The 25140-nt window shown below is 44.4% G+C and overlaps 1 protein-coding gene across 3 annotated transcripts in view; it reads left to right on the top strand.

The window, feature by feature from the left end:
• Stk38l (serine/threonine kinase 38 like) overlaps nucleotides 1-25140 on the top strand; it is a 71821-nt gene that overhangs the window by 25844 nt on the left and 20837 nt on the right. For 2 of the 3 annotated variants that reach the window (XM_004664411.2, XM_045139552.1), the window contains exons 2-3: nucleotides 18156-18300; nucleotides 24436-24487. In XM_004664411.2, the coding sequence (XP_004664468.1) occupies nucleotides 18167-18300; nucleotides 24436-24487 (186 nt within the window). In that variant the 5' untranslated portion in view covers nucleotides 18156-18166. Of the gene's footprint in view, nucleotides 1-18155; nucleotides 18301-24435; nucleotides 24550-25140 lie in introns of those variants that run through there. The other variant, XM_045139553.1, reaches the window with a different exon arrangement.

Below are 25140 nucleotides of genomic sequence, written 5' to 3'. Positions count from 1 at the left end.
GTTCTGTGACACCCTTTCTGCCCCCCTTTCCCCCCCCCCAAGTAGGGTCTTGCTCCAGCCCAGGCTGACCTCAAACTCACAGAGATCCTCCTGCCTCAGCTGGGATTTAAACTTTTTATCTTTAAAGTGGGGAGAAGAGCACCTGCTTCTGTGACTGGCGCGGTTGGCAGGGCAACACTGCACAGAGGGGGGCCTGGGCTCCTGCACCCTTCCGGCCGCTTTGGCTGTGTGTCACAGGATTTGTACTGCAAAAGGGAAGTGACATCTTAATGTTAATGTGGGGTCAAAGTCCAGTGAGATTGCATATATCAAGTGTTAAGCATGTTGCCTGGTGCACAGTTAATTATTGTGAATTATAGTACAATTATCACCAATAGCATTTGGAGTGGCACTAATATTTAAAAAATGAATGGGGTCCTGGAGAGATGGCTTAGCAGTTAAGGTGCTTACCTGCAAAGCCAAATGACCTGGGCTCAATTCTCTGGTACCTGTGTAAGTCAGATACACAGAGTGGCACATGCATCTAGAGTTCGTCTGCAGTGGCTAGAGGTCCTGGTGCGCCCATGCTCTTTCATATTCTCTCCCTCCTTCCCTTCCTCCTCCCCCCTCTCTCTGATTACAAATAAATGAATAAAATACTTTAAAAACAAACACATATGGACTGGGGCAGGGAGATAGCTCAAAGTCCTTGGGTGCAAAGCATGCTGACCTTGGTTCAGTTCCCAGGCAGCCCCCATAAACCAGATGTAAACGGTGTGGCAAGTGTTTGAAACTTATTTGCAGGGGCAGAAGGCTCTGGCACCCCCCGCAATGCAAATATTAAGTACAAAGTATTAAAAACATATAGAGATTGAGTGTAGGAGATAACTCAGTGATTAAGAGCACTTGCTGCTTAACCTGGAGACCAGAACCCATGTCAGCAGCTAGACATGGCCATGCACTTCTGTAAGGCCAATCCATGGTGTGGGGAGCAGAGACAGGAGGTAGCAGCTCTGCTGGGTTGAAGGGAAGACCCCATTTCAAGAGAATACATGGATGAGCAATAAGAGACATCCGACATTCTCCAGCCTCTGCAGGCATGCATCTGCACATACCTGTGTATACACTCTGATTACACGCACCATACATACTGTGCCACACAACACAATACTCTACACACGAGCACTTGGGAGGCAGAGGTAGGAGGATCGCCGTGAGTTTGAGGCCACTCTAGAGTACATAGTGAGTTCCAGTTCGGCCTGTTGAAAAAAAAGTTTCTACTTTCAGGGTAACCATTATTAGAACTGGAACATTGTCTAAATGATCTACTTTTGTGTGTAACATTTTATCTTTATTCATAAATATAACACTTGCCTTTTTTAGTGCTGGATATTGAACCCAGGGCTGCTACATCTTCAGCCCTAAATAATCTTATTTTTATGAGACAGGCTAGCTTCCTGCTCACTGTATAGTAGCCAAGATGGTCTTGAACTCTTAATCTTCCTGCCTCTGCCTCCCAAGTGCTGGGATGAAGAGTGCATACTAACATGTTTGGCCCAAAATAATTTCTTTTTTTGTTTTAAATGAGAGAGAGAGGGAGAAAGAAAGAAAGAAAGAAAGAAAAGAAAAGGAAGGAAGGAAGGGAGGAAGGAAGGGCATGCTAGGGCCTCCAGCCACTATCATTGAAGTCCAGATGTGTGCACCACCTTGCACACGTGCATCACCTGTGCATTTGGCTTATGTGGGGTCTAGAAAGTCAAACAGAGGTCCTTAGGCTTCACAGGCAAGCATCTTAACTGCTAAGCCATCTTCCTAGCCCATTTTAAAAAATATTTTTATTCATTTAAAAGCAGACACAGATAGAGAGGAGAAAGAGAGAGAGGGAGACAGAGAATGGCTGCTCCACAACCAGCCGCTGCAATGAACTCCAGATGCATGTGCCACTTTGTGCATCTTGCTTTACATAGGTACTGGGGAATCAAACCTGGATCATTAACTTTTGAAGGCAAGCGCCTTGACTGCTAAGCCATCTCTCCAGCACCTCCAGCCTGGTTTTTTAGAGAAAAAAAAATTCCTTTGTTTTGTAAAAGTTGAAATAGTAGTTCTTGTAGTTTGTGGTATTCTGGACTGCGTATTTTTGCTAGTTCTTTTAGAAATGCCCTGTTTATGGGGCTCAGATAGATAACAGACACTAATTGCTAAGGAAGACTAGCTTCTGTTAGGATGTGCGTGTGGAGACAGCTGTGATTGTGAAGATGAATGAAGGGTGTACAAGGAACGTGGGAGTCAGTTCTCTGCCTGTGAGCTCTGTCAGCCAGAGCGGGAGCCTCAGAGACCGGCCAACTCGCTGCTGCTTCACGTGCTTAAAGTCCATTGCCTTTCTCAGCACAAGCTCCCTTCACAGGGCGTCTGCTGTGTGCTAGCTGTGTGCTTGACGTCTCGTGTACCGTGTCTGTGCCACCTTGAAGAATAGGGATGAAATATTGTAGGAGAGTGTCTTAAATTTTGCATGTCTAAAATTTGTTATGTTTTAAAGACGGAAACTAATGCCCTCGCTGTCCATATAAAGTTAACCTGCAACCCACAGTGTTTTCTTTTGTCCCAAACCCAGGAAAGCACTGGAAAGGGCCTTGGAGATCCCCTCCTTGTGTGGTGTTGTCATCTCCTAGTTGCTCGGTAGACCTCCCTCCCCTTCCCTTTCTGTTCTTCAGATGCCCCTGGCCGTCACCGGTCTGTTTTCCTGTTCCAGCAATTCATTCACAGCATAAAGAACCACATTGTTTTCAGACTTAAAATCTCCAAAACGGCTTCCTTGTTGCTTTCCAAGATACTGCCTACATTCCTTGGCATTACTTTCGTGGTCCTTCTCAGCCTGGTTCTTGCTGTCTTAGCCAGTGTCTCCTTCTGCCACACACTCTGCCCTCCCCCCGCCCCGCGCCCCTGTATATGGAATGATTTACAGATCCCTGTGCTCTGACAGCCGAATGCACTAGCCGGGCCCCATACTTGCATTGTATTGGTATCATTTGCAGCATTTAACCGTGTGGTCTACTCACGCATCACCCTGCCTGGCACATGACAGTGCACGCACTGATGTTGAAGGAGGTCGGCGACTTGTGCACACTGAAACACGACAACGTTTTACAATACCTTTAAGACAGTTTTATGATCCCAGTAATGGCGCTCTAGCAAAAAGTAAGCTGAAATATCTCACCGACATTTTCATTTCTCAGGGGATAAACTGAAAACCCAAGACTTGAGTTAGTTAACTGAGGCAAGAACCTGCAGTTGACAAGGGCATTGGCAGGACTGACTTGGCCCTGCTGCGTGATGTTCTTGCTGTTGCTGGCCAAACAAATCAAAATTGGATAAGACTTTACTATTATGAAAGTTAAGTCATTTATTGTTTTTTTCCCCGCAAGACAGGGCCTGTCAGGTGCGGTGGTGCACACTACCGAACCTGTCTCAGAAGCAGGCTAACTACACCAGTAGCGCACGCCTTTCATCCCAGCACCCGGAAGGCAGAGGTAGGAGGATCACCGTGACTTTGAAGCCACCCTGAGACTACATAGTGAGTGCCAGGTCAGCCTGGACTAGAGCAAGACCCTACCTCAAAAAACAAAAACAAAAAGACAGGTGTGTAGGCCGGATTAGCCTTGATCTCATAATCCCACTGCTCATCTCCCTAAATGCTGTAATTGCAGGCATGCGCCACTGCACCTGGCTAGGAAAATTGCTGCACAAGCGAAGGAACGCAGTGCATTCCCATTACCCACCTCCAGGGGGAGCTGAAGGAATTAGTGCATTCTCCAGAACCCATCTCCAGGGGTCATCCTCACATGAGATGGATCTTATCACATCTACGTGGGGCTTTTTTCTGTATTTCCTCCCCTCTTCTCTTCCCTGTTTTTCCCCCTAAGGTAGGGTCTCACTGTAGCCCTGGTTGACCAGGAAATCACTCTGTTGCCCCAGACTGGCTTTGAACTCAGTGATCCTCCTACCTCAACCTACTGAGTATTGGGACTAAAGGCATGTACCATCCACCACACTTGGCCCTTTTTTGTTGTTTTGTTTTGTTTTCTTTAAATATTTTTGCTTGCTTACTTACTTATTTATCTATTCTTTTTATTTGTGAGAGAGAGACAGAGAAAGAGGTAGATAGAGAGAATGGGCACACCAAGGCCTGTAGTCACTGCAAACAAACTCCAGATGCATGCACTACTACCTTGTACATCTAGCTTATGTGGGTCCTGGGGAATTGAACCTGGGTCCTTTGGGTTTGCAAGCAAATGCCTTAGTCACTAAGCCATCTCTCCGGCCCACTTTTATTTTTTCTCTTTAAAATATTTTATTTATTTATTTATTTATTTATTTGAGAGAAAGAGGCAGAGAGAAAGGAAGAGAAAGAGTTAATGGGTACACCAGGGCCTCCAGCCACTGCAAACGAGCTCCAGACACATGTGCCACTTTGTATATCTGACTTACGTGGGTCCTGGGGAATTGAACCTGGGTCCTTTGGCTTTGTAGGCAAGTACTTTAACTGCTAAGCCATCTCTCCATCCCCTCTTTTTAATTTTCTTTTTATTTATTTATTTATTTGAGAGAGAAGAGGCAGAGAGAGAGAGAATGGGTGCTCCAGGGCCTCCAGCCACTGCAAATGTACTCCAGGTGCATGTGCCACCTTTTGCATCTGGCTTACATGAGTCCTGGGGAATCAAACCAAGGTCCTTTGGCTTTGCAGGCAAGTGCCTTAACTGCTAAGCTCTCTCCAGCCTCCTTTTTTGTTATTTTTGGAACAAGGTGTCACTCTGCAGCCTTGGCTTTCTGGAACTTACTACGTAGCCCAAGCTAGCCTCCAATACAAGGCAGTCCTCCTACTGGAGTTTCCCAACTGCTGGGATTTAGGCACAAGCCACCATGCTTGGTTCTTTTTTTTTTTTGAACAAGGCTTCTCACACTGTTGCCTGGGCTGATCTCAAACTCCTAAGCTCAAACAGTCCTTCTGCCTCAGCCGCTTGAATGCTGGGATTTCAGGTAGGCAGGCACCATTGCTTCAGCACTGTATTTTAGCAAATCTTTGATAATAGTTTTATATGTATAGAGTATGTTCTTTTTGAACATTTTTAACTATGGGTCTTTCTGATCATCTGGGTGGTCATGATATTCAGTGTGCTGGACGCCTACAGAAGACACCAGTCCAGAAGTCCAGTAGCCTCTCCCGCTGGCCAGTGGGCACCTGTCCCTGTGTTCTCCCCCTGTCTACTCAGCTGTCCCCAGGCCCACCACCTCCACTGAGCCGCCTCCTTGAGTGGGCTTCCTTTGCTTTGGAGAGAGTCGTGCTTTGTAGGAAGGAAAGAGCAAGGCTGTCAGGAGGAGAGCAAGTTGCTGCTAAAGTCCAGTAGCTTGAAGTACCCATGAGAACGGTCATTCTGAATGTTCCCAAAATGACATTTTGATAAGCTTAAAATCAAAATTTTTATTATGAACTACTATAAATATACACAAAGTTATAAAGAAAATACAAGAAATATGCATGTATGCATAGCAAAACCATCTATTTTAATATTTGGCCATAATTGTCATTTTATTTAAGTAGCAAAACATTACTTTGATTACTTGATAATTTTTCCATTTCTTTCCTCCCCTAAAGTGGTCATTATCTTGGGTGTAGAATTTTTATTGTTCCAGTGCATATATAGGCTGAGTTTCAAAGTGTCTTGCAGCTGTTTTCAACTGATTCCTATGGGATGCTGTGGAGTGTTTCAATACACATGTATGTATATTCATTATGTCGTGTTCAAGTCACATTACCCATAGCTCATTCCTGAATCTCTTCTGTTTTCCTTACGGTGAAAACATTCAGAATCCTTTCTTCTGCTGTTGTGCTTTGGATAAGAGATGACTCCCACAGAGTTGAAAGTTTGGTCCCCAGCTGGTGGATCCAGTCATGACAGACTGGGAGAGGTGGAGGTGTGGCCCAGCTAAAGGAAGTAGGTAGCTGGGGCATGTCCTTTGGTTCTGTATCTTGTCCTCCACTGTCCTTTCCATTCTTCTCCCCCCTCCCCTTTTCCCTCTTCTCTCCCCTCTTTTCCAGCCTCTTTACCCTCCCTTCTCTCACTCTTCCCTTTCTTCCTCCCCCTCAAGCTGCCAGGTGATGAGAGCAGCTCTGCTCCCACTTGATGGTTCTCTTCCTCCCCACAGGCGGGATGGGCTGCCGCCCTCAGGAGCTTGGTACAGCTACAAAACGAAAGAAAGGCTCACCAGCACACTGACTTTCTGCATCTCTGTACTCACCATCCTGTGAAGGAGAGCTCAGAGCTGTTTTCTGTCTCCTAACTGTAACTTGGTTTCCTGTGCTTCACTTAAGGAAACACGTCTATACCTCTTTCGTTTGATCTTGACTACTCTTGAAGTATGTAGGGAACTGTATACAGTATTTTACTTCTAAAAATATTTATTTATTTGCATGTGTGTGGGAGGTGGGCATGGGTGTACCATGGCCTCTTGCCATTAACAAATTCTAGATGCATGTGCTGCTTTTACACCTGGCTTTTGTGTATACTGTGGAACTGAATTAGGGTTAGGACTGGCAGGCTTTGCAAGCAAGCGCTTTTAACTGCTAAGCCATCTCCCAGCCCTTATTTTTAAAATGTGTGTGCAGAACTGTAGGGTATCAGCTGTGGTGTTCTTAGGGTTTCCAGTGCTGCTCATTGGGAAAGTCCTGAGACAGAACCTGGCTCACCCTGCTGCACTCCTGCCAAAGTGCCAGTAAGTGCCGCTCAGAAGTTACACCAAATACAGAACAGGAGGGAGACTCGGGATTAGACAGTACTGATGGAAACAGACTTAAAATAACTCAAAGGGGCTGGAGAGATGGGTTAGCAGTTGAACGCTTGCCTGTGAAGCCTAAGGACCCCGGTTCGAGGCTCGGTTCCCCAGGTCCCACATTAGCCAGATGCACAAGGGGGTGCACGCATCTGGAGTTCGTTTGCAGAGGCTGGAAGCCCTGGCGCGCCCATTCTCTCTCTCTCTGCCTCTATCTGTCTTTCTCTCTGTGTCTGTTGCTCTCAAATAAATAAATTTAAAAAAAAATAAAAATAAAAAAAAAAATAACTCAAAGGTGAGTGTTGTATTTGTAAAGATACTCTTGGAGAGGGAAGTGCTGTGATGGTCCTGGACCTGCTGATGGAGAGAGACAGCCTGAGAGGTCTTGCTTTGCTGTGAACATTTAAGTGATGCACATCTGCAGCAGCAAGAATGCCTGGCATGCATACACAACATGTACCAATAAAATTAAACAGGGCTGGAGAGACGGCCCAGCGGTTAAGGCACTTGCCTGCAACGCCTAAGGACCCAGGTTCGATTCCCCAGGACCCACATAAGCCAGATGTGCAAGGTGGCACATGCATCTGGAGTTTATTTGCAATGGCTGGAGGCTCTGGCACGCCCATTCTCTCTCTCTCTTTCTGTCTCCTTTCCTCCCTCCCTTTCTCCCTCTCTCTCAAGTAAATAAGCAAATAAATGCATACATTTCAAGGCCAAGAAGTAAAATCTGTGCCCAAGACTCCAAAACATGACTGTGAACACCTATAAACTTGTATTTAAAGCAGTCTATGTCTGTTTCATGTATCTTCACAGTCAAACCAAACTTTCATTCTCATAGTTCTGTGATACATTTTGACATCTCATTAGGAATTCCTCCCCTACTCTACCCTTCTGCTGAACTGTTTTGTTAGTTTGTTTCGTTTTGTTGGTTTTTTGAGGTAGGGTCTTAATCTGGTCCAGGCTGACCTGAAATTCACTCTGTAGTCTCAGAGGGCCTTAAACTCACGGTGATCCCCCTACCTCTGCCTCCTGAGTACTGGGATTAAAGGCAGGTGCCACCACGCCCTGCGCTTCTGAACTTTTTAATGTGAATAATATGGAGCCGACCCGTGGGATCTTGGAAATATCTTTTATTTATTTATTTGTTTTGTTTGTTTGTTTGCTTGTTAAGGCATAGTCTCATTCTAGCTCAGGCTGACCTTGAACTCGTGATCCTCCTATTCTAGCCTCCCTTTAGTCCCTTTTGCAAAGTTGTGTCAAGACAGTATCTGTTGCCAATTACAGAAGGCAAACTAAGATATTAAAAAAAAAAAAAAAAAAAACCTGTTGGAGGGGCTGCAAAGATGGCTCGGTGGCTGTGAGTATTCCTTGAGGGTTAAGCGAACTTCTGTGCAAGCCTGAGAGAGCACTTGAATTCGTTAACAGCACCCAGGCAAACCGCTGGGCATGACTACACAGCTGTACACCCAATCTCTTAGGAAACGGAGACCTGAGAATCTGTGCTGCTTCTGACCACACAGCAAGCTCTGGGATCAATAAGAGACTCCACCCAAATAGGAGCAGAGGAAAGAGTGAGGGATTGGGGCTCATGACACTCACCTCTAACCACCAAAGGTGAGTGCGTTCTGTTGCAGGGGAGTGCATGGGCACCACATGAGCATGCCCACGGGCACATGCACAGCTCACAGAGGGGGAGACAGCCTATGAGGGAGTACAAGTGAGGGCATACACCTGAACTTGATGCCAGCCTGGGTGACACTGTGAGACAAAGCAAACAGATAAACCAGTGCAAGACGTGGGTCTTCACAGTGACCAAAGTGAGAGAAACAGGCACACAGACAGCTTCTCTGACACACCCCTGTGTTACTCACGTACCAGCACGTGCCAGCAGAAAGAACTCCAAGGAGTAAGATGAAAAGAGCAAACGATGCTGCTGACAGAGTAAGGCAGCCCATGCAAACGCCCTGCACACACTGCAGGCCTCAGTGGGCCTTTCTGATCAGAGCATCACTGTTGGCTTCATCTTAACTAAATGTCTGGTAGTAATCAACTCCAGTGACACTAGAATGTCCTGTGAGAACAGTGGCGACCTCACCTAGCTTTGAATGAGAGCTGGGCGAAGGGTGCTCTAACCAAGGGGCAATGACCTTATAAGCAAGCACCTCTGTCCTCTTACCCCTGAGCTGCAGCCAACACTAGACTAACCTCAGGTGAGATCCCTTAATAGCTTCTCTGCATCAGAGCCCAATCCTGCTCCATCTGCACAACCTAAGGAGCTGCTGTTCCGTAGGCCTTGCATCTCCCACCCCCCCATAAGTTTGACACGGTGGAAATTCCCTAGTCCACTCGGAAGACCTAGTATGTGGGTTCATCTATTTCTGGACATAGTTCTTTCCAAAATTACTGGGTTGGAAATTTTTGCCAGTACTAGGTGTGGTTTTTAAAATAAAAACTGGGGAAAATATTCTTTTTAGTTGAATAAACAGGATGAATGCTCAGGGGGCAAAAACTAATGCTAACATACTCGAGAGAAGAAGTTGGGACGGAAATTTGCTTTAAGAAAATTGAGGCTGGAGAGATGGCTTAGCAATTAAGGTGCTTGCCTACAAAGCCAAAGGACCTTGATCCGATTTCTCAGGACCCACATAAGACAGATGCACTAGGTGACACCTGCATCTGGAGTTTATTTGCAGTGGCTGGAAGCCCTGGTGTGCCCATTATCTCTGTCTGTCTGTCTGTCTGTCTGTCTCTCTCTCTCTCTCTCTCTCTCTCTTTCTGCCTCTTTCCCTCTCTCAAATAAATAAAAATAAAATACTTTGAAATATTAAATTAAAATTAAATCCTGTGCAAACTCGATTGTTTTTAACTTTTTTTTTTCCCTGAAGCAGGGGCTCACTCTAGCTCAGGCTGACCTGGAATTCACTCTGTATTCTCAGAAAGACCTCGAACTCACAGCAATCCTCCTACCTCTACCTCCCAAGTGCTGGAATTAAAGCATGCATCACCACACCCAGCTTGTTTTTAGCTTTTTAAAATATTTCTTTTTATTTATTTGAGAGAGACAGAGAAAGAGGCAGATATATAGAGAGAAAGGGTGCACCAGGGCTTCCAGCCACTGCAAACAAACTCCAGATTGCGGCCCTGGGGAATCAAGCCTCGAACTGGGCTCCTTAGGCTTCATACGCAAGCGCTCAACCATTACGCCATCTCTTCAGTCTGTTTTTAACTTTTGAAGCTTACTCCTTTAATTGACTTGACACTCATGTTCCTGTCTGGCTTTATCTGGGTGGCTAGGAAAGTGAACTTGGGTGGGGAAGCTGAGGCTCTGCAAACAAGTGCCTTAACCCACCAAGTCATCTCCTCGGCCCTAGGATAATTTTTATTCTTAAGTATGACTTCTTAGTTCTGAGAGCTTGAGTAGTTGCTTTTCTACAAGCTTTATCATGGAAAGAGGTGTCAGTATCTGTCACTGAGTGACATGTAATGTAGTCTTTGTTACCTGATAGTGACCACTTTCATCAAAACTGGTTTACAAGGGCTGGAGTGATAGCTTAGCCATTAAGGCGCTTGCCTGGAAAGCCTGAGGTTTGATTCCCTAGTACCCATGTAAAACCAGCTGCACAATGTGGCACATGTGTCTGGAATTCATTTGGAGGCCCCGATGTGCCCATTCTCTGTCTCTTTCTCTCTCTCGCTCACTGTAAAATAAATAAATTAAAAACTTTTAATAAGCTTTTAAAAATTGATTTATAAAGTCTTCTGATGGTCTTGTCCCAAGGTGGACTGTGTTTGACATCTTAGACCTATAGTAGAGATTTTACCTGGGATAATTAGTTGAATTACAGGATATTCTTGATGACAACTATAGCAGACAGCTTCAGGTTCACTGAGATGAACTTGCAGACCAGGCACAGTTATGGCGGAAGGGATTTATTAAAACTTACAGATCCAGGGGAAGTTCCATAATGACAGAAGAAGCTGGCCTGCCTTCACAGGACCAAGCAGAGAGAGAGAAGTACAAGCCTAAAGGTCAAAAGCCACAGCACACTTCAGGAACTCCAGCTAGGCACACTTTGCATATCTTTAGATTGAAATTGGAAACCCACCACCACACCTTAAGATCACCCAGTGACATTGCCTCCAGCCAGGTATCCAGCAGATACAAACTACAAACAATAAAGAACTGAATATATTGGGGGCCATCTATTCTATTCAAATCACCACAACAACCAACTCTGTAATTTACTTTTTATTCCATTTCAGCTATTTTTCTACCAACATTTGTTTTTCAAATAGTACTGAATTGTTAAAGATCACAAGTCACTAGAATGGTGTGGTCCAGACCCTGTGCTTAGGTGATAAGCTGGTCATATCTCAATGGTTACAGGTCATTGGCACTTAAATTAGAAGCTTGTCTTCTGACACCTTCATGAGGTAGATCCCTTCTGGGTTCTCCAAGGTTGCTGAAGAACAGTGACTTTTGTCCTGAACGCTGTATCACATGGCCATGGGTCACATGCTGGGCCTGCTTTTAGCTGGGAACCATTTTCTTTGGTCACTTTGATGGTCAAAAAATTCTCTTGGGAGGGTTAATTGGCTCAAAATAACTAGAGTCACTCATAGCCACTTAAAGACCAATGACATCATGTTTTAGTTTTACTCTTAGGTACTTTCTTGCTCCCCTAAAAACTGCTTCTGATAGCTCCTAAGTTGTTGAATTCATCTGATCGCCTTTAGGAGTAATTAAATGTCAATCAAAAAGGGTACCACACAAAAATAGTAATTTCTAAAATTAAATGTTAAGGAATTGGTACATTTGAGACATAGACCTGTGTTGTTTTTTTCCAGAACTCTTCAGTGGTATAGATTTTAATATATTGAATGAATAAGAAATTAAAATATGACTTTATATTTAAAAGTAATGCATGTGTTTCCATGAAAAATGTTTTGCATCTTCACTTCAACTCAGTCTATTTCCATGTTTCATTTTGTATGCAAAACCCAGTCTCTCAGTCCCCCGTACCCAAATTCCTATTAGAAGTTTACTTTTAAGAAAATGAAAAGCAAGCTTTTCAAGATGCCCAGGCTTTTTATAGTCAGCCAGTCTGTCACGAGCACTCTCTAGATTATCACTGCACAGAGAGGATTCCGCAGATGAAGGCACAAGAGACGCTGGTAAGTTTGCAAGAGTTTACTGAAGTTGTTATAACACACAAGCAAGACCATATCATGCAAAAGGCAACTAAAGCCAAAAACACATAAATCCAAATACTCATCCTAACATAACAATATCTTGATTAGCTCTAACATCATACGACCTGATTCCGAGCAAGGTTCGAGCTGCGACGTCCGGATCAGCTGCAGTCTTGATCTGCCGGCGTAAGTCTTTGGATTGACTTACGGACGATCTGGAGTTTGCGTTGGTGAGCGTTCCGGATTGGCTCGCTGATGTTGGTCTCAGTCTCAGACTAATGAGCTGCATGTCTCAGTCAGTCATCCTGGCGAGAGAGGAGACGCTTTTGGTTCTTCGGGTCTCTTTTTATACACTCTAAGACTTAGCAATTTTAATACACACGTCTGTTTATCTATCATTGCGTCACTGCAAATCGTCACTCTTAATTTCTAACTTATCTACTCTGGACAGGCAAGCCTGTCCTTACATGCTCATTACAGCATGGAAAGAAGCTGCCAGAGAGCAGCGAGCACGATGCCCTTCACTGGGCTGTCCGTGTTCTCCCGGCACGTGCAGATACCCACAGCTGATGTCCCTCGCAGACACCGGGACCAGCTTAGCCAGGCCCTCCCTGCTGACTGGGCAGCTGGGCTGGCCAGCCTCCTTCCTGTAAGCTCAAGGCGGTCACCTTCCTGCTGCTGGTGCAAAACCCACACAGAAGCAGGCACTCGGGAGGGCGGGTCGAGCATTTCTGCACGGCAGGGCAAGCGCGCTAAGAGCTGACGGCCAGGCATCACAGTCCCCAGCAACAGGAAGGAGTCTAAGTACTGGGCCTGGCGCTGGGCTATGTACCCCAAATCCTGCCCAGTGTCATACCTCCTCCAACAAGGTTCTAGCTCCCAAAGGCTCCACAACTTTCACAAGCTGAATGAGCCTATGGGGAGGGGGACCATTTTACTTTCAAACCACCACAAAGCTAATCCCGTAAACCCTCTGTCTAATCCATACTCATTCTATCAGTTCTGTTCCTCTAGAGTGCTCTAATACACGCTCCTGCTTACTTTAAGATAACGTCCGATTCGAAACTCTACTACAGGCCAAAATGCACATGCTGTATTAAAAGATGAAGGTTTGGTGTGACCAGGGAAGAGCAGTGACTGGCCAGGCAGGGAAATGGGACGAGTGGTGAGAGGTGGCATGCCACCCTGGTAACTCACAGGAAGGGAAGGGAGGAGCAAGCTTGGGAGGCAGCCCAGACTATTGACTCATCCAGTGACTGTGTAATGAGCATGTAAGGACAGGCTTGCCTGTCCAGAGTAGATAAGTTAGAAATTAAGAGTGACGATTTGCAGTGACGCAATGATAGATAAACAGACGTGTGTATTAAAATTGCTAAGTCTAAAAAAGAGACCCGAAGAACCGAAAGCGTCTCCTCTCTCGCCACGATGACTGACTGAGACATGCAGCTCATTAGTCCGAGACTGAGACCAACATCAGCGAGCCAATCCGGAACGCTCACCAACGCAAACTCCAGATCGTCCGTAAGTCAATCCAAAGACTTACGCTGGCAGATCAAGACCACAGCCGATCTGGTTGCTGGAGGCATCGCTACGGTGAAATCGAAAGTGAACGTCGCAGCTCGAACCTTGCTCGGAATCAGGTCGTATGATGTTAGAGCTAATCAAGATATTGTTATGTTAGGATGAGTATTTGGATTTATGTGTTTTTGGCTTTAGTTGCCTTTTGCATGATATGGTCTTGCTTGTGTGTTATAACAACTTCAGTAAACTCTCTTGCAAACTTACCAGCGTCTCTTGTGCCTTCATCTGCGGAATCCTCTCTGTGCAGTGATAATCTAGAGAGTGCTCGCGACACATGCCCAGCATTGGAAGGGCCACCCGGCCTGGGGAAGGACGTTCCCAGTCATCCATCCGTTCCCAGTCAGTCCATCCTGGAAGTGCTCTGGCTTGCTGGGCACCTTGTTTCTCTTGGCATGCTTTGCAGAGCTCCCCTCGCCTTCAGTGTTGCCTGAGGGGATTGGGCCAAGGCTGGTGCGGCCCTGCTTCTTGATTGCGACGTGTGCTCCTAAGTCACTTCAGAAGAGAGTCACGGTTTGAGCCACTGCTCTCCAGGTTCCCCAAGCGGAGTCTGAGCTTGGCTCAAAATCTGCTTCAGATTTCCCCCACTAGTCGTCACGTCTGTACTTTTGTAACATGGCCTCCAGCTCTTGGTCACTCATTTATGATCCTTGACCAAACTAGAACTGAGCTTTTGATTTGCAGGACAAGGTGCCAGTCCAGCAGTTCCAAGAGCTCCACCTGTGCTGAAAGTGCAGGCCATGCCTTCTGTCCAGCATGCCAGCGCTGCCATGGTCACCCTTAGTCCTCGTTGCAAAATGATGGTTTCATCATTATGGAAAAGTTAGAAATTTAAAAAATGATTTAAAGAAGCCACATATGGCGACACATGCCTTTAATTCTAGCACTGAGGGTGATGTAAATAAAATACATAAAAAATTTAATACTTTTTAAAAAAATTGCCAGGTATGGTGGCACACGCCTTTAATCTCAGAGCATGGGAGGCAGAGGTAGGAGGATCACTGTGAGTTTGAGGCCACTCTGCGACTACATAGTGAATTCCAGGTCAGCCTGGTTTAGAGTGAGACTCTACCACAAAAAAACTAAAAAACATACATATATATATATGCATATATGAAAGGGCATATTGCAAACGAACTCCAGACACATGCACTACCTTGTGCATTTGGCTTCCGTGGGTCCTAGGGAATCGAACCAGGATCCCTTGGCTTTGCATGCAAATGCCTTAACCACTAAACCATCTCTCCAGCCCTTGTCTAGCTTTTTTTTTTTTTTTTTTTTTTTTTTTGCTTTCCTCCTACACTCCCTTCTCACCTTACATCCATCTATCTGGTTTCTTTAGGCTGTTGAATTCACATGTATAAGTCTGTGTTCATGAATCACAGTGTAAGTGTGCATCAGTGTACTAGTGCACAAGTTCACACTTTGACTTTCTTTTGGCTTGCTTTTCTGTGCCTCCTTCACAAGCAGCACTGACACACGCACTTTGGGTCCTCCTTCATCCCTGCCCTTCCTCCTCGCATTCTGCGTTCTGCCCCCGCCTCCTTGCACCCTAGCAGTTTTCCTCTTGGCCTAACAAAATGTGTATGTACGTGTGTGTGTGCGTGTGTGTGTGTGTGTGTGTGTGTGTGTGTACTTTAGAATTCCCTTAAGATTATGTCTGAAATCTGAAAGTTGGTAGTGAAGTTGTGACATGTCAGCTATGTCTCTGGGTACTTGGCTGGTTTTTTTTCTCAGTGTGTGCCCGCCACCCTTAAACTATCTCCCCATCCGTGCCAGGTTAGCACTATTACCTGCATTTTGCATGCAAGCACCTTTAACCATGGAGCTATCTCCTCAGCTCCTGTCATCTGCATTCTGAGGGTACACCCACAGTTTCTTTCCCACCAAATATGCTCTTCCACATCCCAGCCTTGATGGTGTCGTCTGCCCTATGCTGATGTGAGTAAGGTTCAGAGCTGTTCCGAGGCTGCCATCTGTCCAGCCGAGTATCCAGAAGAATTGTGATTTGGGTCTTCATTATTCTGGACTCGCCAGGGATTGTATTCTGAGTTGCTTTCTAGGGGCCTGGAGAGATGGCTCAGCCATTACTGTGCTTACCTACAAAGCCTAATAACCCAAGTTAGATTCCCCAGTATCCTTGTAAAGCGGCACATGCATCTGGAGTTCTTTGTAGTGGCTGGGAGGCCCTGGTGCACCCGTTCTCTTTACCCCATTTCTCCCCCTCCCTCCTTGCAAATAAATAAATAAACATATTTTACAAAGAAGGAACTTACAGGATGTTTAGTGGAAGCAGGCAGGTAATAACATGAGTGAAGGAGGCCAGTGTGGGGAGAGGTTTTCCAAGAAGGCATTTGTCACTTGATATCCAGGGCAACTTTTTTTTTGGGAGGGGGAGGGTCTTTGAGGTAAGGTCTCACTCTAGCCCAAGCTGACCATTCACTGTAGTCTGAGAGTATCCTCAAACTCATGGCAATCCTCCTACCTCCACCTCCCAAGTGCTGGAATTAAAGGCGTGCGCCACCTCACCTAGCTTACAGGGCAACTTTTTAACATGGCAGAAAGGAACTTGATCATGACACTTAGCTGTATTTCAACTTCTGCGATTTTAGCCATATGCACAGTGCTCTGAGCATGATTGGTCAGCTTCCTGACTGAGCAGTGCTGTGCTGTGCTCATCCACCTGCTCACGGTCATGACAGCTCCTCTCTCAAGGTTCATTGAGCCATTCTTCCCATTGGGCCTTTGATGATGACATCTTTCCTCTGACAGCTCATGTCCCCGTTTTGTTTTGTTGTTTTTTGTTTTCTTTTCTTTTTTTTTTTGTTTGTTTTTCAAGGTATGGTCTATTCACTATGGAGTCTCAGGGTGGCCTCGAACTCATGGCAGTCCTCATACCTCTGCCTCCCAAGTGCTGGGATTAAAGGCGTGCGCCACCACGCCTGGCTATGTTTTGTTGTCTTAATGCAAGAGAGCGAGAGAGAGAGAATTGGTGTGCCAGGGCCTCCATCCCCTGCAGTCGAAGTCCAGACAGGACACCACTTTGTGTCCATGTGCGCCTTGCGTACTTGTGTCGCTTTGTGCGTCTGGCTTATGTGGGACCTGGAGAGTTGAGCATGAGTTCTGAGGCTTCTTAGGCAAGTGCCTTAACCGCTCAGCCATCTCTCCAGCCCCATTTCCCCCTGGTTTATGTTCTCCTGGGATAGTAATACTCCCCCTACCCCAAACGGCAGTACCTCTTTCCTTATTATTCATGTTCTTAGTACTCTGGGCAGTACTGAGAATGTTTTGTTTTTCCAGGTACCTGTCAGAGAACAGGCTAGGGCTCTCTTTCATCAGGAGCCAAGGGGTCTAGCATTACTCTGTAATGAAGAATCGGGAGGGTTTTGTGCTCACAGGCGTATTGTAATGTCAGGGATACTGAGACGAAACTGCCAGTTAACTGTCTTACCAGCCAGGTGAAGCAGATGGTTTTTGTTCTTATAAGTTCACTGGTGGGGTTTTGTAGTCAGGTTCACATGGCTGGCAGAAAACACCCAACTAAGAGCAGCTTGTGGGAGAAAAGGGTTTATTTTGGCTTACAGACTCAAGGGGAAGGTCCATGATGGCAGGAGGAAATGATGGCATGAGCAGAGGTTGTATGTCACCTCCAAGCCAACATCAGGTGGACAACAGCAATGGGAGAGTGTGCAAGACTCTGTCAAGGGGAAGCTGGCTCTAACACCCATAAGCCCACCCCCAACAACACACCACTTCCAGGAGGCTTCAGTTTTCAAATTGCAACCAGCTGGGGACTTAAGCATTCAGAACATACAAGTTTATGGGGGCGCCTGAATCAAACCACCACATTGTGGCTGGGGCACTTCTGTTTATCAGTGCCCACCGTGCCAGGTTTCTTGTCTGTGTTCTTTGTCCTGTTTTGATAAACTAAGGAGTGTTGGATTAATAGGGGAGCCTGGAGAGAATCGGAATAGACTCCCCAACAGAGAGTGGCAGCTTGGCCCCTTCCCTAAGGCGTGGCCCACAGGATGGCCCTGCGTGTGTCTTGACATCCGTGCTTCCAGGGCGCGTGTGTCATGCACGGTTACCACCTACCCTCAGAATCTTAGAGTATACTTACTGGCAATGTAACTGTAAATTGTAACTGACAATAAATTACCAAAACGGATTGAAGCTTTCTTGTTCAGAATGTTTCCGAATAGGACCTACTGGGTGTTGGTGGTGGTATGTGTGGGCTGCCACAGCCCCTTGTTCACTGTGATGAAGTTGGACCTTTTGTTTGCAGGTGGTCTCCAGTATGTGTGGTCTATCACGGGCACTTCTTTGCTGTAAGGAGCCTGGTTATTTTCAGGATAGAGTGATTTTGCGTGCTCTCGAAGAGCATCCTGGGTAGCACTGGGCTGGTGCTGTGGGTGAGGCGTGAGCTGCTTCCCATTCATTTACCCACTGTGTACGTGGGAGGATTTGGAGAGTTAACTAAGGGAACAGGCTTTTTAGTAGAAATTAAACATTTGTAGAGTTTGCTACAAGGGATAGGAAGTTTCCTTCCTACTGAAGTATGTCTTTCTGTGTCACTTCAGTGTGCATCGCCATGGCAATGACAGCAGGGACGACAGCCGCTTTTCCTATGAGCAACCACACCCGAGAACGAGTGACCGTCGCCAAGCTCACGTTGGAGAACTTTTACAGCAACCTGATTTTGCAGCATGAGGAGAGAGAGACCAGGTAACGTCTGGTCAGATGCCCGCCTTGGTTGTGATTGGACAGTAAACTTGTTTTCATGGGTAAGCCCAAATACTGTGCACCCTTGCATTGACATTGCCCGCTTGCCCGTTACCACAGAATGGGCTCCCAAGGTCTGTGCACAGGTTTTCGTACGTATCACGTAGCTTTGCTAGCTGTGACGTTGTGGCGTGTGTCTGTGGTTTCAGGTAGAGCAGAAGTGCCCGTCCTTTTGACAGTGTTCACAGTGTTGCCATCTAGGCATGTATCAGGCCACCTTTACAGCTATCCTGAGACATAAGCAGCCCACAGCCACAGGTTGGACTCCTGCTAGAGGGGTGCTTTTTAAATGACTGACTTTAACCCATAACACTTCAATGCTGTGGGCACATTAGCCAGGATAGGAGAGTTGAATAAAGGAATGGCGTGTCATGTTGGCCTCATGAGGTTGATGGCATTGCAAAGGAGCGAGTCAAGGAGACTGTGGGGAGGGGGGGGGAGGGGGGAGAGCCGAGGCAGCAGTGGAAGAACCAGAGCAGAGCAGCACTTTCATCTCACCTCGCTGGGCTTGATGCCCTTCAGGCAGGCTGTGTGAGCCAGAGGAGCCTGAGGCGTCACAGTCATCGACGGCTGCTCACTGTCCTCCTGGCAGCAGTGGAGAATGTGGAGGACCTTGTTTTGACTTATTTATTTATTTTTTATCAAAGAAGAAGGCTGACTTGGAATTCACTCAGTAGTCTCAGGGTGGCCTTGAAATCATGGCACCTTCGTGTGCCTCCCAAATCCTGGGATTAAAGGCATGCACCACCACACCTGGCTTCTTGAGGACTTCTGAGCAGAATTAAATAATCACAAATGTTTCCTGAGAGATAACTTAAACCAGGATGCATAAAATGGATGGGGGAGAGGTGGGTGGCTAGACACCGGAAAGGCTAGAGCTGTGGTCCAGGTAGATAGAAAGGAGGCTGGAGTGGGACAGGTAAGCACAGTGAAGGACTTTAGTGCGGACACGTGTGGAGTCACGTGAGAGGACTGGAGACGTCACTGAACTAGAGAAAGTACTCAGAAGCTGATTGTGAGGGACAGAGTGAGAATAGTAAGAGTTAGAAACATGGCTGATAGAGAAGAGCTGACATTTCTGTAACTAAAGTTCTTTTTTCTTCATTTTTTTTAATTGACAACTTCCATGATTGTAAACAATATCCCATGGTAATGCCCTCCCTGTCCTCACTTTTCCCCTTGAAATTCCATTATCCATCATATCCCTGGTGCCAATGCAGATACAGAAAGCCTTTAGAACCCCAGCCAGACAAAACCTGGAAAGAACCTCTCCTCGTCATATTAAAATCAGACTACCAAACACACAAACCAAAAGAAAAATATTGAAAGCAGTTAGAAAAATCAAGTTACCTACAAAGGCAAGCTCATCAGGATTACAGCAGATTACTCAACACAAACTTTAAAAGCCAGAAGGGCTTGGAGTGATGTATTCCAAATTCTGAAAGATAACAACTGTCAACCAAGGTTACTTTATCCTGCAAAGCTATCCATTCAGATAAACGGAGAAATAAGGACATGCCATGACAAAAGCAGGCTAAAGGACTATTTGAAGACGAAACCAGCTCTACAGAAAATACTTGAAAGAATCCTCCATGCTGAAGAGAAGGAAAAGCACACATATAAGGAACCTGGAAAAAAACAAGCAATACTCAAATACTAATTAACACAAGAGAGCAAAGGTAGAACCGGAACCACAAAAAAAATGGCAAACATAAAATACACACCTGTGAATAATATCACTTAATATCAGTGGCCTCAATGCCCCAACCAAAAGACAGGTTTGCATACTGGGATAAAAAGCAGGATCCTACAACTTGTTGTCTCCAAGAAACACCTTTCTACAAAGGATGGACATTATCTTAGGGTGAAAGGTTGGAAAATGGTGTTTCAAGCAAGTGGGCCTAGAAAACAAGCAGGGGTTGCTATCCTAATATCTGACAAGGTAGACTTCAGTCCAACGTTAGTCAAGAAAGATAAGGAAGGTCACTTTATATTTTTTATATTTATATAACTTTATATTTTTTATATTTATATAACAGGAGGACATTACAATCCTAAACATATATGCACCTAACATGGGGGCACCCAAATTCATCAAACAAACAGTATTAGAACTAAGGTCACAGATAACACCAAACACAGTGGTGGTGGGTGACTTCAACACCCCACTCTCATCAATTGACAGGTCATCCCGGGAAAATATAAACAGAGAGGCTTCTGGACTAAATGAGGTCATAGAAGGAATGGACCTCACAGATATATACAGGACATTTCATCCAAATGCTGCAGAATATTCATTCTTTTCAGCAGTACATGGAACAGTCTCTAAAATAGACCATATAATAGGACACAAAACAAATCTTAACAAATACAGGAAAATTGAAATAATTCCTTGCATTCTCTCTGACCACAATGGAATCAAACTACAAATCAATAGCAAGAAAGGCTATAGAACATACACAAAATCGTGGAAATTAAATAATACACTACCAAATGATGAATGGGTCAATGAAGAAATCAAGAAGGAAATCAAAAAATTTATAGAGTCAGACAATAATGAGAACACAACATACCAAAATCTCTGGGATACAATGAAGGCAGTTCTATGAGGTAAATTTATAGCTTTAAGTGCCTATAATAAGAAATTGGAAAGGTCGCAAGTAAATGACCTAATGCTTCACCTTAAAGCCTTGGAAAAAGAGAACAAGGCAAACCAAAAATCAGTAGACGGGAAGAAATAATAAAGATTAGGGCAGAAATTAATGAAATAGAAACAAAAAAAAATCCAAAGAATTAATGAAACAAAGAGTTGGTTCTTTGAAAGGATAAACAAGATTGATAAACCCTTAGCAAATCTGACCAAAAGAAAGAGAGAAGAGACACAAATTATTAATATTAGAGATGAAAAAGGTAACATCACAACAGATGCCAGACAAATTTAAAAAATCATAGGGACATACTATAAAAGCATATACTCCACAAAGTATGAAAATCTGAAAGAAATGGATGATTTCTTTCATTTATATGACCTGCCTAAATTAAATCAAGATGAGATTAATCACTTAAATAGACCTATAAGAAGCATGGAGATCTGAGCAGTTATCAAAAATCTCCCAACTAAAAAAAGCCCAAGCCCACATGGATACTCTGCTGAATTTTACCAGACCTTCAAGGAAGAGATAACACCATTGCTTCTTAAGCTTTTCCATGAGATAGAAAGAGAAGGAATTCTACCAAAGTCCTTCTATGAAGCCAGCATCACTCTAATACCAAAACCAGGCAAAGATAGAACAAGAAAAGAAAATTATAGACCAATCTCCCTCATGAACATAGATACAGAAATTATCAACAAAATATTGGCAAACATAATATAAGAATGTATCAGAAAGATCATTCACTCTGACCAAGTAGGCTTTATCCCAGAGATGCAGAGATGGTTCAGTATACGCAAATCTATAAATGTAATACATCATATAAATGCATTAAAGGACAAAAATCACATGATCATCTCATTAGACGCAGAGAAAGCATTTGACAAAATCCAACATCCCTTCATGATAAAAGTCCTACAGAGACTGGGAATAGAAGGAACATATCTCAATATAATAAAGGCTATTTGTGACAAGCCTACAGCCAACATATTACTAAATGGGGAAAATCTGGAAGCTTTTCAACTAAAATCAGGAACAAGACAAGGGTGTCCACTGTCCCCACTTTTATTTAATATAGTTCTAGAAGTCTTAACCATAGCAGTAAGGCAAGAGACACACATAATAGGGATACAAATTGGAAAGGAAGAGATCAAGTTATTATTTGCAGATGATATGATTCTATATGTAAAGGACCCTAAAGACTTCAGCAAACTGTTAGAGCTGATAAAAACCTACAGCCCCAGCACTTGGGAGGCAGAAGTAGGAGGATTGCCATGAGTTCAAGGCCACCCTGAGATGACAGAGTTAATTCCAGGTCAGCCTGGACCAGAGTGAGACCCTACCTCGAAAAACCAAAAAAAAAAAAAAAAAAAAAAAAAACAAGCCTACAGCCACATAGCAGATTACAAAATAAATACATAGAAATCAGTAGCCATTATATATGCTAACAACAAACACACAGAAGATGAAATCAGAGAATCACGCCCATTCACAATTGCATCAAAAAAAAATAAATAAAGTACCTTGGAATAAACCTAACCAAGGAAATAAAGAATCTCTACAATGAGAACTTTAAAACACTCAAGCGAGAAATTGCAGAAGACACTAGGAAGTGGAAAAATATCCCTTGTTCCTAGATTGGAAGAATCAATATTGTGAAAATGGCAATCTTACCAAAAGCAATCTACACATTTAATGCAATCCATCAAAATTCCAAAGACATTCTTCATGGAAATAGAAAAAACAGTCCAAAAATTCATTTGGAATCACAAAAAACCTCGAATATCTAAAATAATACTGAGCAACAAAAATAAGGTTGGTGGTATCACCATACCTGATCTTAACCTATACTACAGAGCCATAGTAACAAAAACAGCGTGGTACTGGCATAAAAGCAGACATGTAGATCAATGGAACAGAATAGAGGACCCAGATGTAAGTCCAGGTAGCTATAGCCCCCTGATATTCGATAAAAATTCTCATTGGAGAAAAGAAAGCCTCTTCAGCAAATGGTGTTGGGAAAACTGGATATATATCTGCAGAAGGGTGAAAATAGATTCTTCTCTCTCTCCATGCACAAGAATTAAGTCCAAATGGATTAAAGACCTTAACATCAGACTGGAAACTCTAAGACTGCTAGAGGAAAAAGTAGGGGAAACCCTTCAACATATTGGTCTTGGGAAAGACTTTCTGAATACAACCCCAGTTGCTCAGGCAATAAAGCCACAGATTAATCACTGGGACCTCATGAAATTACAAAGATTTTGCACTGCAAAGGACACTGAATAAAGCGAAGAGGCAACCTACAGAATGGCAAAATATCTTCGCCAGCTATATATCTGACAGAGGATTAATATCTAGGATATACAAAGAACTTAAAAAGTTAACTAATAAGGAATCAACAAGCCAATCAAAAAATGGGCTATGGAGCTAAATAGAAAGTTCTTAAAGGAAGAAATACGAATGGCATATAAGCATCTAAAAAAATGTTCTACGTCACTAGTCATCAGGGAAATGCAGATTAAAACTACATTGACATTCCATCTCACTGCTGTCAGATTGGCCACCATCATGAAAACAAATGATCATAAATGTTGGCAGGGATGTGGAAAAAGAGGAACCCTTCTACACTGTTGGTGGGAATGCAGTCTGGTCCAGTCATTGTGGAAATCAGTGTGGAGGTTCCTAAAACAGCTGAAGATTGATCTACCATATGACCCAGCTATAGCACTCCTAGGCATATATCCTAAGGACTCATCTCATTTCCTTAGAAGTACGTGCTCAACCATGTTTATTGCTGCTCAATTTATAATAGCTGGGAAATGGAACCAGCCTAGATGTTCCTCAACTGATGAGTGGATAATGAAGATGTGGCACATTTATACAATGGAGTTCTACTCAGTGGTAAAGAAACATGAAGTTAAGAAATTTGCAGAAAAATGGATGGATCTGGGAAGGATTATACTAAGTAAGGTAACCCAGGGCCAGAAAGCCAAGCGCCACATGTTCTCCCTCATATGTGGATCCTAGCTACAGATGACTGGGCTTCTGTGTGAGAAGGAAAAAACTCAGTAGCAGAGGCCAGTAAGTTAAAAAGGAGACATAAAGGGAAGAGAAAGGAAGGGAGGAGGGTACTTAATAGGTTGGTATTGTGTATATGTAAGTAGAATGATTGAGATTGGGGAGGAGATATGATGGAGAATGGAATTTCAAAGGGGAAAGTGGGGGAGAGGGTATTACCGTGGGATTTGGAAAATGTTAATAAAAATTGAGAAAAAACAAGAACACAGGAGCCGGGTGGGAGGCTCTTGCCTTTCATCCCAGCACGGCACTCATGCGGGCCACAGTGGCTAGCTTCAATGGGTTGGTTCTTCAATGGGATAATGAGGGGCTTACTTAAAATTCTGATTATTTTTCTTTTAAAAAGGCAGAAGAAATTAGAAGTGGCCATGGAGGAGGAAGGACTGGCAGATGAGGAGGTAATGTGGCTACCATGTGATCACTGTGCAGAAGCCACCCGACTGCTCCGTGGCAGCTACCGGTACCAGCTGGCTTTATGACTAAGACAAGACTGCTTGTTTGGAGATGGGGTTCTTTGTACTTTTTAAAAATTATTTATTTTAGTTTTCTGAGGTAGGTTCTCGCTGTAGCCCAGGCTGACCTGGAATTCACTGTGTAGTTTCAGGGTGGCCTTGAACTCATGGTGATCCTCCTACCTGTGCCTCCTGAGCTCTGGGATTATAGGTATGTACTACCACGCCTGGCTTGCTTCTTTGTACTTCAGAATGAGATAGCTTTAGCCCCTCCCAAAAACATATAACCAGCCAGCATTACCTAGTATTTTAGACATGTAGAGCAGTCAGGCATAAAAGGAGTCTCCCACTGCTTAATGCGTCTCAAGTTTCGAAAGATTTTTTTTTTGTTGTTTATTTTTATTTGTTTATTTGAGAGCAACAGACAGAGGAGGAGGCAGACAGAGAAAGAGAGAAGGGGCACGAGAGCCTCCAGCCACTGCAAATGAACTCTAGACGTGTGCGCCCCCTTGTGCATCTGGCTAACGTAGGTCCTGGGAAATCTAGCCTCGAACCAGGGTCCTAAAGCTTCACAGGCAAGTGCTTAGCCGCTAAGCCAT

Source organism: Jaculus jaculus, chromosome 22 (assembly GCF_020740685.1).
Source record: "Jaculus jaculus isolate mJacJac1 chromosome 22, mJacJac1.mat.Y.cur, whole genome shotgun sequence".
Lineage (NCBI taxonomy): Eukaryota > Metazoa > Chordata > Mammalia > Rodentia > Dipodidae > Jaculus > Jaculus jaculus.
The sequence above is the reverse complement of the archived record's forward strand: the minus strand, read 5'-3'. Positions and strand labels throughout refer to the sequence as shown.